This window comes from Pinus tabuliformis, chromosome 7, assembly GCF_031772625.1.
Source record: "Pinus tabuliformis cultivar Carrire ecotype Pingquan chromosome 7, CPIR1, whole genome shotgun sequence".
Lineage (NCBI taxonomy): Eukaryota > Viridiplantae > Streptophyta > Pinopsida > Pinales > Pinaceae > Pinus > Pinus tabuliformis.
Window position 1 is genome coordinate 397,715,968 of NC_142293.1, and position 15,870 is coordinate 397,731,837.

The 15,870-nt window shown below is 38.5% G+C and overlaps 1 protein-coding gene across 2 annotated transcripts in view; it reads right to left on the minus strand.

Annotated features, from left to right (window-relative positions):
• MSH6 (MUTS homolog 6) overlaps window positions 1-9,264 on the minus strand; it is a 197,637-nt gene extending 188,373 nt beyond the window's left edge. Inside the window, exons 1-2 of one of the 2 annotated variants that reach the window (XM_089458271.1) lie at window positions 7,646-9,264; window positions 6,652-6,748 (exon numbers count right to left, since the gene is read on the minus strand). In XM_089458271.1, the coding sequence (XP_089314397.1) occupies window positions 6,652-6,748; window positions 7,646-8,816 (1,268 nt within the window). In that variant the 5' untranslated portion in view covers window positions 8,817-9,264. The remainder of the gene's footprint in view (window positions 1-6,651; window positions 6,749-7,645) is intronic. The other variant, XM_089458272.1, reaches the window with a different exon arrangement.
• Between the last annotated feature and the right edge of the window lie 6,606 nt (window positions 9,265-15,870).

Here is a 15,870-nt window from a genome sequence, read left to right on the forward strand (position 1 = left end):
TGAAGCTTGGTTACAAAGATATATTTTTACAAATCAATACAAAATTTTCTTCACATCATTTCTTGTTGAACTATACGAGTGGATATCAAGGTTGACTGAAAGAAAGACATGTTTTAAAGGTGGAAAACCTTCAACGTGGACTCTTGAATTGATACAGTGACTCAAGAGCACTGACAACAATATTTCAAGGGTTGTCGATTTTTGGATTGATAGCATCTTGGTAGGATTCATTACTGAGTTTGCAGTAGACGAAACCATGTCTTACAACGAAGCAGAACAATGATTCTTCAAAGGACCACGAGGTATGTATTTAAAATCTTTTAAACTTTGGATTAAGATGCTTCTATGTGAAAATGGAGTTTTACGAATGCATCCAGATTGTTAGTTTACTTATGATTGGAAGAGAGAATAAATCTAAGCCAGAGATCACAGTAACGCAAAGTGGAAAAAGGTATAGAATAGATACCAAAAAAAGAGTTCGTGGACAAGACCCAAAGACCTTTGTAGAGACTGAATATAGTCCTCTTTTGAGTGAAAAAGCCATAATCTAGTAATAGCCTGGGTGTTTTTGGCTCTATCCCTCCCCCTTCTCCTCCTACTTCCCCTACCCCCCATCCCCCTCCCTTTGCTCATCCGCCTCCCCCTCCCTTACTCATCCCCCTCCCCCTCCAAGAAGAAATATGGTTGATATTATGCTATCTGTTTTCAAAGGAACCGGATCAGAGGATCTAGAACAGTTTTGGTTTTTATGTGAACTTATATGGACCTTAAAGCAGATCAATGATGAAGAGCATTGAGCATTGACATGGTATATGTATTATGAAGTATTCAAATAATCAGATTAGAACATTTGCAGATATCAAAGCAGCGTTGATAAGAGATTTTAAGAAGTCGAAGTGTGAGTTGCAGTGCATCACTGAGTTAAAAGAAATTAAACAGAAACCTACTAAGTCTATTTCGGAATTTGATCAGAGATTTAAGGAATTGTTGGATCAAGTGAGCTTCGAAATAGCTCCACAACAACATCAAGAATGGTTTATAGATGTGATGTCACTGCATATCAAATTACCATTAATGCAACAAAAGATAACAAGTCAAGCCGAAGCTCTACAGATTGCGATGAAGTTGGAAGCTTCGCCTATAGGAGATACTAATGCAAGTATGCAGCAAATTCAGAGTCAGTCGACAAACCTAACCTTACAAATACAAGATATGAAGAAAAGCAAAGAAAATAGAGAGGAAGTATGGTGTACGAAGTGCAGATCAAAGGGCCATTCTAAATAACAATGTCTTATCTTTAGGGATTACATGGCTAGTGGGGAACCGAATCCCTTAAATGCAGGACCTAGCCTGTGGTGTGAGATATGTGAAACCAAAGGTAAACATCACTCAGAAGATTGCTACCTATTACAGAAATATGTGCAGACTCCAAGGAACCCATATTGCAAATCCTGTAAATTAGTAGGACCTGATGAGAATAATTGTCGAGCTTATGAACTAATGATGGAGCGCAGTGTTGACACTTATAGAATGCAAGTAGAAAAACATGGACAAGAAGGCAATGGACAGCGTGATGGTCGAGGAAGCTACCAAGGAAGAGGTCAAGGTGCTAGAGTTGGTCAAGGACGTGGACAGATCATTTGCTATAATTGCGTCCAGGCAAGTCATTTTGTGAGAGATTGTCAAAACCCTACAACAATTGTAAGTAGGGTAAATCCTTTGACCATGTAACTGAAGAATGCCCTGTACTTATTGCAAAGATGCAAGAAAAAAGGAATCGGTGGCTGACACAGAATATTCAAAAGATGATTGTTGAAAGGAGGATCGATGAACCTCGAATTAGTATTGTCACTAGAAGTGGAGTTGTGACCGGAAGTGATAAAGCAAATGAGAAGAAAGAATCTGAAAGTACATGGGTTAGAAAAACTGTTGAAAGAGTTCATGTTTTTTTATATTCAAAAGGGAAGAAAAAAAAATTATGAAAGCAAAGCGAAGCTTTATGGATGTTGGAGCTTTGACCTCCAGTGCGCAACCAAAGCAGAAACCTAGTTGCGACGTGTCATCAGCGTCAACACATAATCAAGCTTCGACACAAGACCAAGGTTCAGCAAATAAAGCAGGTATTTTAAAGTCCTTTTTATAGACTTGCATAAAATTATTAAGAGATCAAAAGGTTGTAGAAGGGCTTCAGGAGTTGATAGATTCCTGTGCATCCAAAGAAGCACTGCGAAGTGAGATGATAACAGTCAATAATTTGCATCAACAAAAGAGAATTGGAAGAGAGATGATGCTTAGTGCGCAGATAGGAGTATATGAGATGGATCAGGTTATCCTCGATCTGAGATCTGATGCTAATGTCTTAACGAAGCAGACATGGGAGTTAATGGGTAAACTAAAGTTGCAATGGTCACCTATTCAGTTAAGGATGGCAAATTAGCGAAAGATCTTCCCCCCCTAAGAAGACTACCAGGTGTAACAGTGGGCATTAAAAGAGTTCGCACTACTGTTGATTTTGAAGTAATAGAGATCGTTGATGACGGTATCCCCTATCCTGCATTGCCTGGACTTGATTGGGCGTTTAACAATATGGCTATAAGAGACAGATGATATTTGAAGGGAATAATAGGAGAGTAATTGTTCCCTTGGATCCATCAGAAAGAGTAAGATATACAGAACCAGCTAGAGAAGAACACAACGCAACTGATATAGATAATATCTATCAAATGACAGCAAAGGAACAGGATTGGCTTAACCCTACTACAGAAGGCAAGTTGACTTGGGAGCATGATAGTTCTTGTACCTCAAACTCAGAAGAAGAGTTGGAAACTGGCAAAATAGGCTGCATGAAATATCCACAAGGCGATGTGCAAGAATTACCAAATTAGTTCGATGTATGATATCTGAGGTGTTGTCGCACAAAGCGTCTAGGCACCGCAACAACGCTCAAAGTAAGGGTTCTCACTATAATCCTTACTCACTCTGTTTAGACTCTCTCCTAGACAAATCAAGAGGGGTAGTCCCTAAAATGAATAAATGAGAAAAACCTGCAAAACACAGGCTCCAGGAAACTTAAAGATGGACAACTTGACGAATGTAAATGAGTCCTGGTTAACTGAGATGAATAGATCAAACACTAACACAACCAAAACACAACCACAAGATAAAAATAATTATAGATACCCAAAGCAATTTATAATGTGGCAAAGCGACGATCATGAACAATTAAATGTGAATGGTTAAAACGTTATCATGCAAGAGCTTCTAGCAATTAAATCCTGTGAAAAATTATGAAATTTAAATGTTAAGCAATGATTTCAGATTTAAAATGATTTTCATTAATAACCCAGTTCTAGAATAATTTAACATTCTCCAGTAGTCAATGATTCTAAAACATTAATCACACCTAACAATAAATAAATACCACAAAAGGACACCAAAGGAACTTTAGATTAACAATTTAATTATTCCTTAGGCAATTAATTTAATGTGGTAAAATGAAGAATTTAAATTTTTTAATGTGACCAAAAATAATAAAATCAAAAGGACTTTAATTAATAAAAGTATTTAATGGGCCATAGGCCACATAAAAATTAGCACTTTCAAGAAAACAATGACACTTGCTTCCTCAACTAAAATAGCAATGATCAAGATTGGCTCATTATATTAATTTTCCCTCTATATTGATGCTTTCAAAGTGGAAAAATTAGAGGTATTAGCTTGCACAATCATTTTTATAAGCGGGTCCCAATTTGGGGAATTGTGGTCTGAAGCCTTCTAGATGCTTTTTATGGGATTAAATGATGTTTTTTGGGTTAAAATTTTCCTGCTTTGTTGTTGGACCTCGGGATGTTATTCTACACTCAAAGACCTTTCCAATGATGCAACAATTGCATCAATCAAAGTTCGTATGCAAAAGTTATGCCTCCCACAAGTTGACCTACATTGTTGACCACCATGGTACGAGTGGATGCCACATTAACCCCTATCACTCATGCATATGGGGCTACCCGCATGTAGATTTCCAAGAAGACTAAAGAAGGTTCAAAACCATAACTCTAGTTGAGGGTTGAGGGAGTCAAACCTTACTCTTAATTGGCTAACAAGCTATGTTAAATATCAAGCCAAAAGGACAAATATGGGTTCTGTTCCATACTATTGTATTTTGTTCCATATTTGAACAGAGCAACTTGGAGTGGGGAATTGGAGAGAAAAAGGGGGGAGGTTAAGATTCTATAGTAGCCATACAAGCCACAAGTCTCAGGTAACTCCATAGGGAGTACCGCTTTCTTTAGACTTGTACATTTTCCATAGCAAAGAAAAGAGAGCAAAGGAATCTCACCTTTTATCTAGGTTTTCTCCTGCAAGCGTGTATTTAGTTATGTTTTTAATTTCTCACATTTTAGCTAATTTAATCAATTAACCTGGAAAATCGACTAACACATGGTAGTTTTTACCTTGGATGATATGATGATCATATTGAATATCTTGTTGAATGGTTGAGAGGCAAGTTTGGCACTATCCCCACCCATGTTTAAATTCACAATGACACAATGGCCCATTATGGCTTGGCTAGAAGGACAAGTGCCCCAAGATAAAGATGCCTCTCATGGGTGCCTTGAGACATCTCATCCCTAGGTTGAGTCATTAGTTTCATGCTAGGTGTTGGTTTGCAGGTTGACGGCAACTAGCCTAGGGTTTATAGTGGCATCCAACCAAATTTGAGGTTGGGTCTTGCCCAAGTAATCTGTCAATTAAAAATTCCGTGGATCTTTACCAAAAAAATATTGTAATTCATATGTTAAACAAAATCATTAGTTACAAAAGAAAAGTTGAAACAATAAATTTAGCAAAAGCAACTACATATTAACAAACTCAACAACAAAGATGCAAACAGTAAAACCATCCTTAAATGTTCACTAGAACTATGTTTGATATTTAACACAAGTGTAGGTAAAACACTAGGAAACAACCTCACATGTAGGCATCAAATGAATGTATGCACAATAATAGTGCATTGCAGATTCAAATTTGATGAGATAGTCAAAATGAGTTTCTATCTCCATTTTTGTGAAACCAAATGAAACACAAGACAAAATGTGAACATGTGGAGAACGTTAAGCCATTCATCCCCCCCAAAACCCTGCAATTAGGGGCACTTGAGCAGTCCCCAAAAATTCAACTGCTGGAATTTATATAAGCATTAGAAAAAAGAAAACTTAAAATGCATAAATTAACTCAACTAACCTTATGAAGCTCCACCAAAGTAGCTTTTCAATTGCATGTGAGCACTAGAGTGATTTTGTCTTTTGCCATTCCTGTCTCACTCATTCGTATCTCGTGTATTACAAATTCAATGAGATATATAATGTTGATTGAAGAATCATGTTCGCTGCAACTTACATGCCAATGCTAATATTTATTAAATTATTTCATCATTCTATGACATCATCAACATTTATGAATTTGATTTTGATTATAAATCATATATGCCATTGCTTTTCATATCATATATCAATATGTTTATTGTTGAGTCCTAACTTCTAGCCCACCAAAGTGTGGTCTAGCAACAAGTAGCGAAGTGATCAGACTTCTATTAACACAAAGACCCATGCTTAAAACCCCTTGAATAGGTGCGGACGAGGCCAAGTGCAACTCCTAGGCAACTTTGATAACATAGATATGCTCCTCAGAGTGTAGCAATTTAATCATGGAGACATTATAAGATGTATTTCTCAAAAAAAAAACTTTCTAATTTTAGGTTTTAACACTATAAAAAAATTAGATAAATCATTCATGTTTTCATATCTTTAAATCTTTATGTTTTTATGATTTCAAAGACAAGGTGCATTGTGACAGCAACCTAAACACCCCTTATGATGCAACTTAAAATTTGGGGTCTGTCTCCACACATCGCTCAAATCCATTTCCCTACTCTCACATCCTCACATCTCAAAAACTTGCAGGAATCTTATCAATATGCATACTTCCCATTAACGACAAACTTGCATATAGATTTGAGCCCCATGCTTACACACAATCCATTAAACTATGTGAAGTCTATGTTGAGCTCGGCCAACTACTTTAGTATAACATTTTAAAAGAGTCATACATTAATACTACCAATCTCTCACCATGTAAGTATGTTTCATAGCAATTGTTGATAACTTGATACAACATTTTAGCTTAAGCAATTCTGTAACTGATATTGGCATTTCTGGAAGTTGACATGCTATCCAATTTCAACCACTCCCTCATGTGGGCCAGTTAAATTTGGCATACAAGCAAATTAGGCCTACAACTATTACTGATTTACCGAATATTAAAATATTAATGTATTAACACCAGTTCAACCATGCCTTGATATCAGATAAACTACAAGCATTTAGCTATGCCTACCTTTAAATATGTGCCCATGGCAAGTTATTACCCTTTGATTAATTTGGTTTGATTATAAGAGCTTACACCCAAAATGCCGCACTAAGAAAAACAAGAATCTAGTATACAAATCAATACTAAGCTGCCGCTCTAGCATCAAACCAAGATTATCATCTTTCATAAGTTTTAGGAAATGCAGAGAAAATTATGTTCGTCTGAAAAACAATTTTAGACCATAGAATCTCAGTCCAGCAAAAAACTGTACAAAATGCTTACTTAAAAAGGAACTTCAGCTTCTCTGTCATGCGACAGCCAAAGCGCTCTGCAACTTCTCCACTCAGAGTGATTGATATCCCACTGCCACTTACCAAGTCTGCAAAGCATTGAAACCTTTCACCCTTAAGAAGTATACATGACATAGAAAAAGAGAAGGTAAACACTACCTTATGTTACCTGCCAAACAATTATTTTTCATGTTAAAGGAAGAATGTAATCCTGAATCATTGAAGCTAATAGTTGTAATTTGCTTAAAAAACGTTTGAAATGGCAGAATTGGCTGTATTTATAGTCATTGGCAAGCTTTTATATTCATTGAGTACTAAAATAATAACAAAGCACAAGCATGGATCCCAATATGAAACACACACATTATACTGTCAATGTGGAGGGCAGCTTGCAAACCCAAGCACTCAACTATACTAACACCCTTCAAGCCAAGTCGTACAACAAAAGGATATAACAGAAAAAATTGTATGAAAATTTATGCGTTAAAGTTTAAACCTTTGCCTAGGGCAAAATTCAAGAAATGTTTCAATCCTAGGCCAGCAAAACTAACCACCAAAGCATATTAATTTATAATAAAATAACTCTTTCAGCGGCATGCGTTCAAGTACAAAAAGAGTTCCCATGACCAACAGGACTTTGATTCATCGGTGGAGCTGAAAGAATTTAAGCCATCCACCAGGGTTCTGCCCTTACCATGATCTGAACAATGCTCATGGCATGTCAAAAAAGTATGAGGCCGTGAGCAAATCCCGGGCAACACTTGGAGCATGTTTCTCACAGCAAATTCAAACAAAAAAGAAAACTTTTACTATGCCTGGCAAATGTAATAAATGCCTACCATATCATATCAGCCTTGCTATTTTGTGTGAATTTGTCAACAGACTTCCAATGAGCAAAATGGCAACCCCTGCCCCTTCTTGAAATGATTTATAAGAAATACATGAAACACCAAAAAGATTGGAGAAGGGAAAGAATGTGTCATTACCTATCACAGACTTCAGCTTTTCACAGATACTGTTGTCATCGTCCTGCTTCCAAGATTTCCTGTCATTTGCATTCTCCTGCATTGAGCCAAGAGGCTTACAGGCCGTGAGAGCAATGGGTTCCACTTCCACTTTCGTTTTGTTGCCAGGGGTTTCTAACTTTAATCGATTACTAGGAGAGTTGCCACCCATTTTCTTCAGAAGCATTTTTTTGCTGGATGCTCCCTTCTGGGTAGTTCCTGGTCTTCTCTTGCGTTTTCGTTCCAGCGATTCTTTTTCAAGGCTCGCGTTTTCTTCGCTCTCATCATCGTCGGTGCAATCCAAATTCTTCACATTTTTACCCCAGTCTTCATCAGAGTCGTTTTCCTCTGAACTTTCATATTCAGAATTAAACTCGGCCAAATGTGGAGTTAATGGTTGTTTTGAACTTACGGAACTTGGAGGGTCTGTATCAGAAACGTCCTTTACAATTTTCTCTCCAGAGTTCAAATCCTCGGTATCTGCAGGATTATTCTCGCTCAGTTTCTTCAATCGCCGAAACCGGTGGGGCGGTGCATTTATTTTATACTCATCCTCTATCCATTCAATTTTCTCCTGCGAAAGTAATAAGCATTCTTCATCGCCATCATCATATATCACTACATGCATTTTCGTGCTCTTATCGTAAGACTTTACACGGCCTTCATACCAGATGTTGTCCATAGGCCAGTAAACCCTCAGTCTCTCACCCACCTTGCTTTGAGGGTTGCAATCTAGGATTCCATTGCACGTAGACTCGATTCCAACTCGAGGCTTTTTCGCGGGAGGTGATGAGGGAGAATCAGAGAAACAAGAGGGATTTTCGGCGTTGGGGTTCTTTAAAAGAACTTCTGCGGGGCTTTCAGAAGGAGACTTTGATGGAGTCTGTTCGGCGTTGGGTTTCTTTAAAGGAACTTCTGCGGGGCTTTCAGAAGGAGATTTTGATGGAATCTGTAAATGACCAATGCACATAACAGGCTTTTGTTTGTTCTGTGGAGAAGGGGTGGAGGGAGAACTTGGCGAGAAAAAAGATGAAATGGAACGCTGTGATTTTGTAGTTGCAGGCGTTGACGGCTTCCCGGGAGAGAAAAAGGATGAAATTGGGAGTTGTTGACCTGGTTTGCCACCCTTGCTAAGACGCTTAGAGGGCGCCATTGTTACTGTCACGGAAACGTTTTATAAGACTTCCCGCAAGCACGAATGTCTCTTAAACAAGTGTTCTATGCCAGATACTGTGCAAAAGCTCAACAAACCCCTACTACAAAATTTTAATGATTTATACTGAAACTTGATGCCTTTTCTACTGACTTAACGAGTTCAACAAACCCACAGCAAATCTCATTAAATTCAAAGATTACGTAGCACGACAAAATACCGCCCTTCGCCTTGTGAACTGTCCTTCCTGCAAATTCCACGATACCGGCTGGGCCGTGTCCAAGTTTGCCTGAAAATTGCTCAGAAGGATGGCCGGCCAGTAAACACAAATAGTTGAAAGGCCGCTCAATAAAGACATGCGAGAAGATTTATAGAGCCATTACAGCAGGACTTTGAGGGAATTCCGGAGAAGGCACACGACAAAACCCTGATTTTACTGGGATTAATTCCTTCTTGATGATTTTTGGCGGGAAGGGTTATATTTTATTGTTTTTAACCGCGATTGGTTGATAAAGCTTAATCTTAACCTCGGTTGAAACTCAAAAAACATGGACGAGTGTTTTTTCATTTTTCTCGTGCATTTTGGTTTTTTGGGATTCAAATTTTATTGCATAAGTTCATCTTTCTCGTGGTCTTTTGATTTAAAGGAGACGAAAAAAGTCTCAATGGCTAGAGTTCCTATCTAGTGACATTTTGATGTGGCAATGGTTATTCAAAGCGTTAACAAGTTGTTTCGAAATTGGCATGCTATAACGATAACGCAGAGGTTATTAAATTAAAAATAACAAAAATGATAATTGTATTAAGGTGTGTAAATTTATGTGGGGATGATCTTGTATGTGAGATGTTGGAAATTGCTCAAAGGTGTTATCAAAGAAGCAGATACTTGGAAGTTTTTTTTTTAAATTAGGCAAAATTTGTTGGAGTGGTTGGTAATAACATTTGGTTTATGCAATGCACTGGTTATGTTTATGATACTAATGAACGATGTATTATGTCTATACCTAGATTCATTTGTTATAGTTTATCTAGATGATATATTGATTTATAGTGCTACTTGGGGGAGCACATTTCACATTTGATGCAAGTGGTAGAGACCTTGAAGAAGCACCAACTACTAGAAAATATCAAAAAGCGTTAGTTTGCACATTTGTCTTTGGTATATTTAGGCTCTGTGATTGGTGGAGGGGAGTTTAGGATGCATTCTATGAAGGTGGATGCCATCATGAAGTGGCTGATGTCCACAAATGTCTCTGAAGTTAGATTTTTGTGGAGCCACAGAGTACCTGAGGAAATTCATAAAAAAAAATCAATAGTAGTTGCACCACTCCACACCACAACAATGAGTGGCAAGAGTTTCTAGTACAGGGGAGGGGGCGAGATTAGCAGAAGGCCTTTTAAGAGTTGAAAAAGAAAATCAATTAAACACTAATTCTCATGTTGCCATATTTGCAAAAGCTCTTCAGACAAATGCAAGTGGGCATGCCATGGAAGTGTCTTGATGCAAGGAGGAAGGCCTATATGTTACCATTATGAAGTATTCCATGGGGAAGTTCTCATTTAACCCTACCTACAATAAGGAGCTTTATGCCCTAGTGCAAGTTGCCAAAAATTGGAATCACTATTTAATGGGAAAGGAGACCATCATCCACGCATATCATCTATTGTCACAATATTGTGGGCCCGGAGTAAGTTAAAGTAAACTAGATATTACAAATGGATGGGGTTTTTACAATAGTTTCATTTAGTCATTATCTACAAGGGTAGTTGTTGGGTGATTTAATTGCGAGTTAAATCCTTGTCATTAATTGTCAACCCGGGGTTCATAGAATTGATGAGGTATGCTTGTACTATATGTACTAGGTACTTATTTATCAGAGTAGATTAATCTAATGCAATTGAAACTAACTACAAAATTAATACAATCCAATCCAAACCAAACCAAACATGAAGAAATTGAAATCACACTTGCATAAAGGAAATCACACTTGCATAAATGAGGTCACACTTGCAAAATTGAAATCACACCACACTTGCATAAATGAAATCACACTTGCAGAATTGAAATCACACTTGATGAATTGAAATCACACCACACTTGCATAAATGAAAATCAAACTTGCAGAATTGGAATCACACTTGCTGAATTGAAATCACACTTGCACTTGCTTGAATTGAAATCACACTTGCTGAAAATAAATGAAATAAAACAGCTACACTATGTTACTTGTTGTCACTCACTGCATTATGAGTTTTCAGTTGTCCCAAGTGCCAAATAGCAATGAAGTTTGAAGCCATTTTTCAAGCCACGGAAGATCTCAAAGCTAAATCGGACCCTCTCCACTAGATATTGTTCGGAATAAGCCTTCCAACGGTAAGTGTAAGTCCAAAACAGACTCCTGGAACAGAAGTTAGAGCAGATTGAAGATACCCTTTCAAAGTCAGAAAACAAAGGAAAAATGACTAAGGGTCAAGCTCATCGTAAATCGCAATCAAGGCTTTTTTGGAACAACAGCAGGGGAAGGCAGTGAAGTATGTGATCGATCGGTCACTGATATCGCAAATCGCATATCGGCAGGTCCTAAGGCATAGTGCATTGGCTTATCGATGATCGAAGGGCCCCGGGCATAGTCTATTAGCTTATTGGTGGTGGGGAGGTTCCGCAATATCGGCAATCGACGATTTTGGATGGGACTTGGGTTAAAAAGATTGCGAAGTGGAAAGTCTCGATATAGTGTAAAGTCGTCGGGAAGGGCTGATGTCAATTTACAAAGGAAATCAATTGCAAAACCAAGCCTTTTCTCTCTCCTCCAGGGGGGCCACGTGGCGAAATACCATTGGTCCCAATGAACACACATGGCAACTGACGTCAGCATGACGTGGCAGTACAAAGGACAGGTGGCACACATATTTGGCATTTCCAGGGGTCCTGTGGGGGCATATCAGGGTGACACGTGTCACCACTTAGGAAGTGCCATGTGGCACTAATGACGTCATCACCCTTGGAGATCGGCAATAGGCGCTCACACAAAGCAAAGGTCCCTACTCCACCGAAGTCCCTTCCGGTTTGCGATGGCGATATGCGGGAACTCTCCCGGATGCGATATTTTATACAATAGATTTAAAGGGTTGTCGGGTTCGTCCCTTTTCAAAGGCTACATATTAATTAAACATCCCCATCTCTGGACGACCCATATTGACTCCGCCCAAATTGACGGCACTCAGGGCTTTTCGCCCCCTCCCCCGCCATGTTTCCCTTTATCAGCGGGGGGGTCCGAAGAAGCGGTTTCCCCGCCACTATGTGTCCCTCTCATATTATTTCACCACTCCCCCCCCCCCAACTCACTTACCACTTATCGCTCATGCCCCCCTCCAAAAACCACTCATCCTCACACTCTCTCTCATATTGTGATTGCGATACTCCCTGTTACACAACAATTTGTCACTGTCCCTGTACTCCACGTGCCTCGATCCTAGAGGACCTCTATAGTGACCCTCATGTGTTTTCTTGCCATGAAGAACATCTCCCTACATCCCTCTTCATTTGCAAAACTTTTCCCTCTTACATCATTTCCCACTATTCCTTCAAACTCAATTTTCAAGACCGGCGCTAGTACTCAATTTCTTCCCTGCGCTGATTTGCAGAGTCTAACACTGGGCCTAGCGCTGAACGATGTTGTTAACCCAATACCAGTGCCAGTCTACTTCTGGAAAATTTTTATAAAAGGAAACAAAGTTTCACATCTAGAAACTTCTAATGGCAATGTGTTGGAAGTTCGTTTGGTTGGATAAGGGCCAAGAACTCCATATAAGGTTCTTTCCCCCATAAAAGTGGACCTTCCCAAGGAGATAAGACCTTCTTCCCCCTTGAGTGGATCTCATTCTTATCCTCCTCTCCCTATATAAACCACTTCCTCTTACCCTTTTTGGTTACACACAATACAACATATAGTGAAAGTGGTGGAGAGATAGAACCAGCTGCAAAATTCTGAAATCTTTAGCTTTTGATAGAAGAAGATTAGTCTTAGGTGACAAAAGACTAGTCTTTAGTAGCTAAAGCATGAGGGGAGAGAGTTAGAGCTTGAAATCCATTGCATGTCAAGCTAGAGGAGGAAAATAGTGCTGAAAAGGTGTGTAGCAGGACTTGGATACCGCGAAGGAGATCTCCAACGTCAAGGCTTCGGTTTTATTTCTCTTTGAAATGTATTTTAATACAACTAATGGTTTATTTCTTATATTGGGTGTAATATTACATTTGATAGCATAGAACTCCTTGACCTTTTAAGTAGATTGGATTCATTTTTATGCTATCATGTTTGTTGTTGTTTCTTGCATGTTTGTTTCAAGTACCTGAACGAAAGGAACGAAAGGAAGTTAGAGCAAGGAAGCAAGATCACCATCAAGTGGATTAGCATTATAAGAGGTAGGCCCTCTTATTCGATTCTAATATAAGGAAATTTACATTAGATTGTCATGTTTGTGGCTAGACCCATTCTCTTAGGCTAGAGGGATCATCTTTGTCCGCAAAGAGGATATTACTACACCACAAATTGGCGACTCCATTGTGGAAATACATCTCCTTTTCATCACTCTGTTTTTCCTACTTGTGTGCCTAGTTTGTTTATTTATGGTCTTCTGGATCTATATTGACCTGTTTGAAGGCATACATACACTAGCCCACCCTCTGATGTGTTAAGTTTGGCCCTATGTGAAGTTCTTTTTTTTTATTTTTTTCTTTGAATCCCTCGATTATTTTTGGTCAAACAGTTGCATTGATCAGCCCTAGTTGCAGCCCAAAAGTCGTGTCAGTCTCTGAGTTAAGAAAAAATCAAAGTTTCTCCCATTCCAGTGCCAGTGTATCTTGACCCTCCAACTCTCTTCTTCCTCCCATGAGTGACTATAATGCTTTGTTTGCTCGTTTTGATTGATTGATTGGCTTGAAGTTTCATTGCTTGATCTTTTGAGTTTTTTTTTTTTTTTTTTTAATGGTTTCTATGACCCTAGGGCATCTAGGTCAATTACCGTTCATTTGTTTGTTTACTCATTGTGTCAAGTTTCTGATTTGCTACTTCATTTAATCCATCTTCCAGTCGCAACATCTTCATTGCTTCATTTTCAATTGAATGAGAGAAAGAGTCTCGTTTGTTCTCTTATTTCGAGTGTCTCTTTTCTCTTTCTGAGCATAGATTACATTGTTTGGTTTGTCGATTGAAGCATTTATGTGTTTGGTTTGTTCGATTCAAGGAAGAAGTTGCTTTTAGTTTCATTTACCATGCTTTGGATTTGGTCGATGCTTGTTTGTTTGGAATTTTGAAATTTTCACTAAAAGTGCTTTATGTGGAAGATTCATTTTGCATTTTATGAAAAGAAGAACATCATTATAGTTTACATAAGCGAAAATATCACATTAGTAATGTCATTGAGAAGCTAGAATTGCATCATCATAAGCATTGGAAATGGAATGAACTTCTTTTCCCATTAAAAGGACTAGTTGAAGTGCATCTGATACGAAGTGGAAAGAATTTTCATTATTTTGTTTTGAAAAGCGAAGTAGTGAAGAGTCATCTTACCTTTGATTGCTTGTTTGTTGCATTGATTGATTTCTATTCTCTCAATTAGTATAAGCATTCATCGAATTGAAAGTGTTTTGTCTCATATATTTGCACATAGGAGTTTTTTCAGGTGACATCGATAGGGCCTAAAAACTGAGACTTAATTTCAAGATAAACTTTTAAAATATATTCAATTAACCTAAGGAAGCATTGAAACTTAATGCTCACATTTAGTGGTCTAGGCTAGAGACGTGTTCCAACATCTTTAAACTAGCAGTTGTCATTCGCTTCGGCATTAGACATCGCTAGTACAGACTTGTGCTCCCTATATCGTCGTGTGTATAAAGGGAGACCCCACTAGGTTTGGAATCCTTTATCCATAGGAAGTCAAGTTTGCTGCCTTGTAAACGTGATACACCGAACACAACATTCGGGGAGATTGTCTACTCGTACTTTCCAGTTCGCCAAGAGGTATTCTGCAATTCATGATTACCTAGTAATCATTTTGCCTAGATTATCCTGAGCAGTCATTTTGCCATTTTTTACTCTTTAAATTTAAAAGATCATCAAGCACTTGTCCTTTCAAGCTCGTTAACTCCGAAAGCGACTAGAGTCACCTTTCGTCCTTTTCTCGACTCTTAAAACATGAAAAGCAAAGTTTTGTTTCAATGTCTTAAAATTAACTACCCACGAAATATTCCTGGTTAAAGTTATCTTCCTTAGTGATTCTTTAGGGTCGATTCCAATGGCAACATTTCCAGTGTCTACCAATCAAGGATCCCCCTCAAATGGGAATCCTGGTCCTTTTCCTTCTTTTGGGAATGTTGGTGTTCCTTATATGGCAATGTTGTCCCTCCCTGGGTTAACCATTGGTTTACCTATTTGGTTATTTTCGACCACGGTAGTCCCAAGTGTCCCAACTCCTGCCCAACCATCTCCTTCATTTGAACCACACCACGTTGATTCTAAGGTTGACCTCTCACCTTCTTCCCCTATTTATTCACCTTCCTCTTCTACTTCACCTCGTGAAAGTTTGAAATCCAGTAACCAGGAGGATAAGGAGAAGAAGAAGACGACGAAGAAGAAGAAGAAGTCATATAAGCGAGAGGCCAACCGTGTAGTTGTCACTCCAAATGCACCTCCCATAAACAAACCTTCTAATCCTCCACTGAAGGTCAGATTCCCTTGCAAGTTGTGTAAGGGTTACCATCTCCTTCGAGACTATCCTGGTATTCCCAGAGTCTTAGAGGTGTGGTCTCAAAATCTGGATTGACCATCCCCCATCATGTCGATGTTACACCCTCGGCTAACAATGGTAAGAAGAAGGGAAAGATTATATTCCCTTATAGGTTGTGTGAAGGAGAGCATATTATTCACCTTTGTCCTCTTATGGATAAAGCTTCCAAAGTTTTAGAAAAACTTACAGCTCCTCAACCCCAACTTCCTCTTAGTTATTAGAGGTTTTCTTCTAACCCTCTCCTAGTTGGTAAAGAGATTGAATT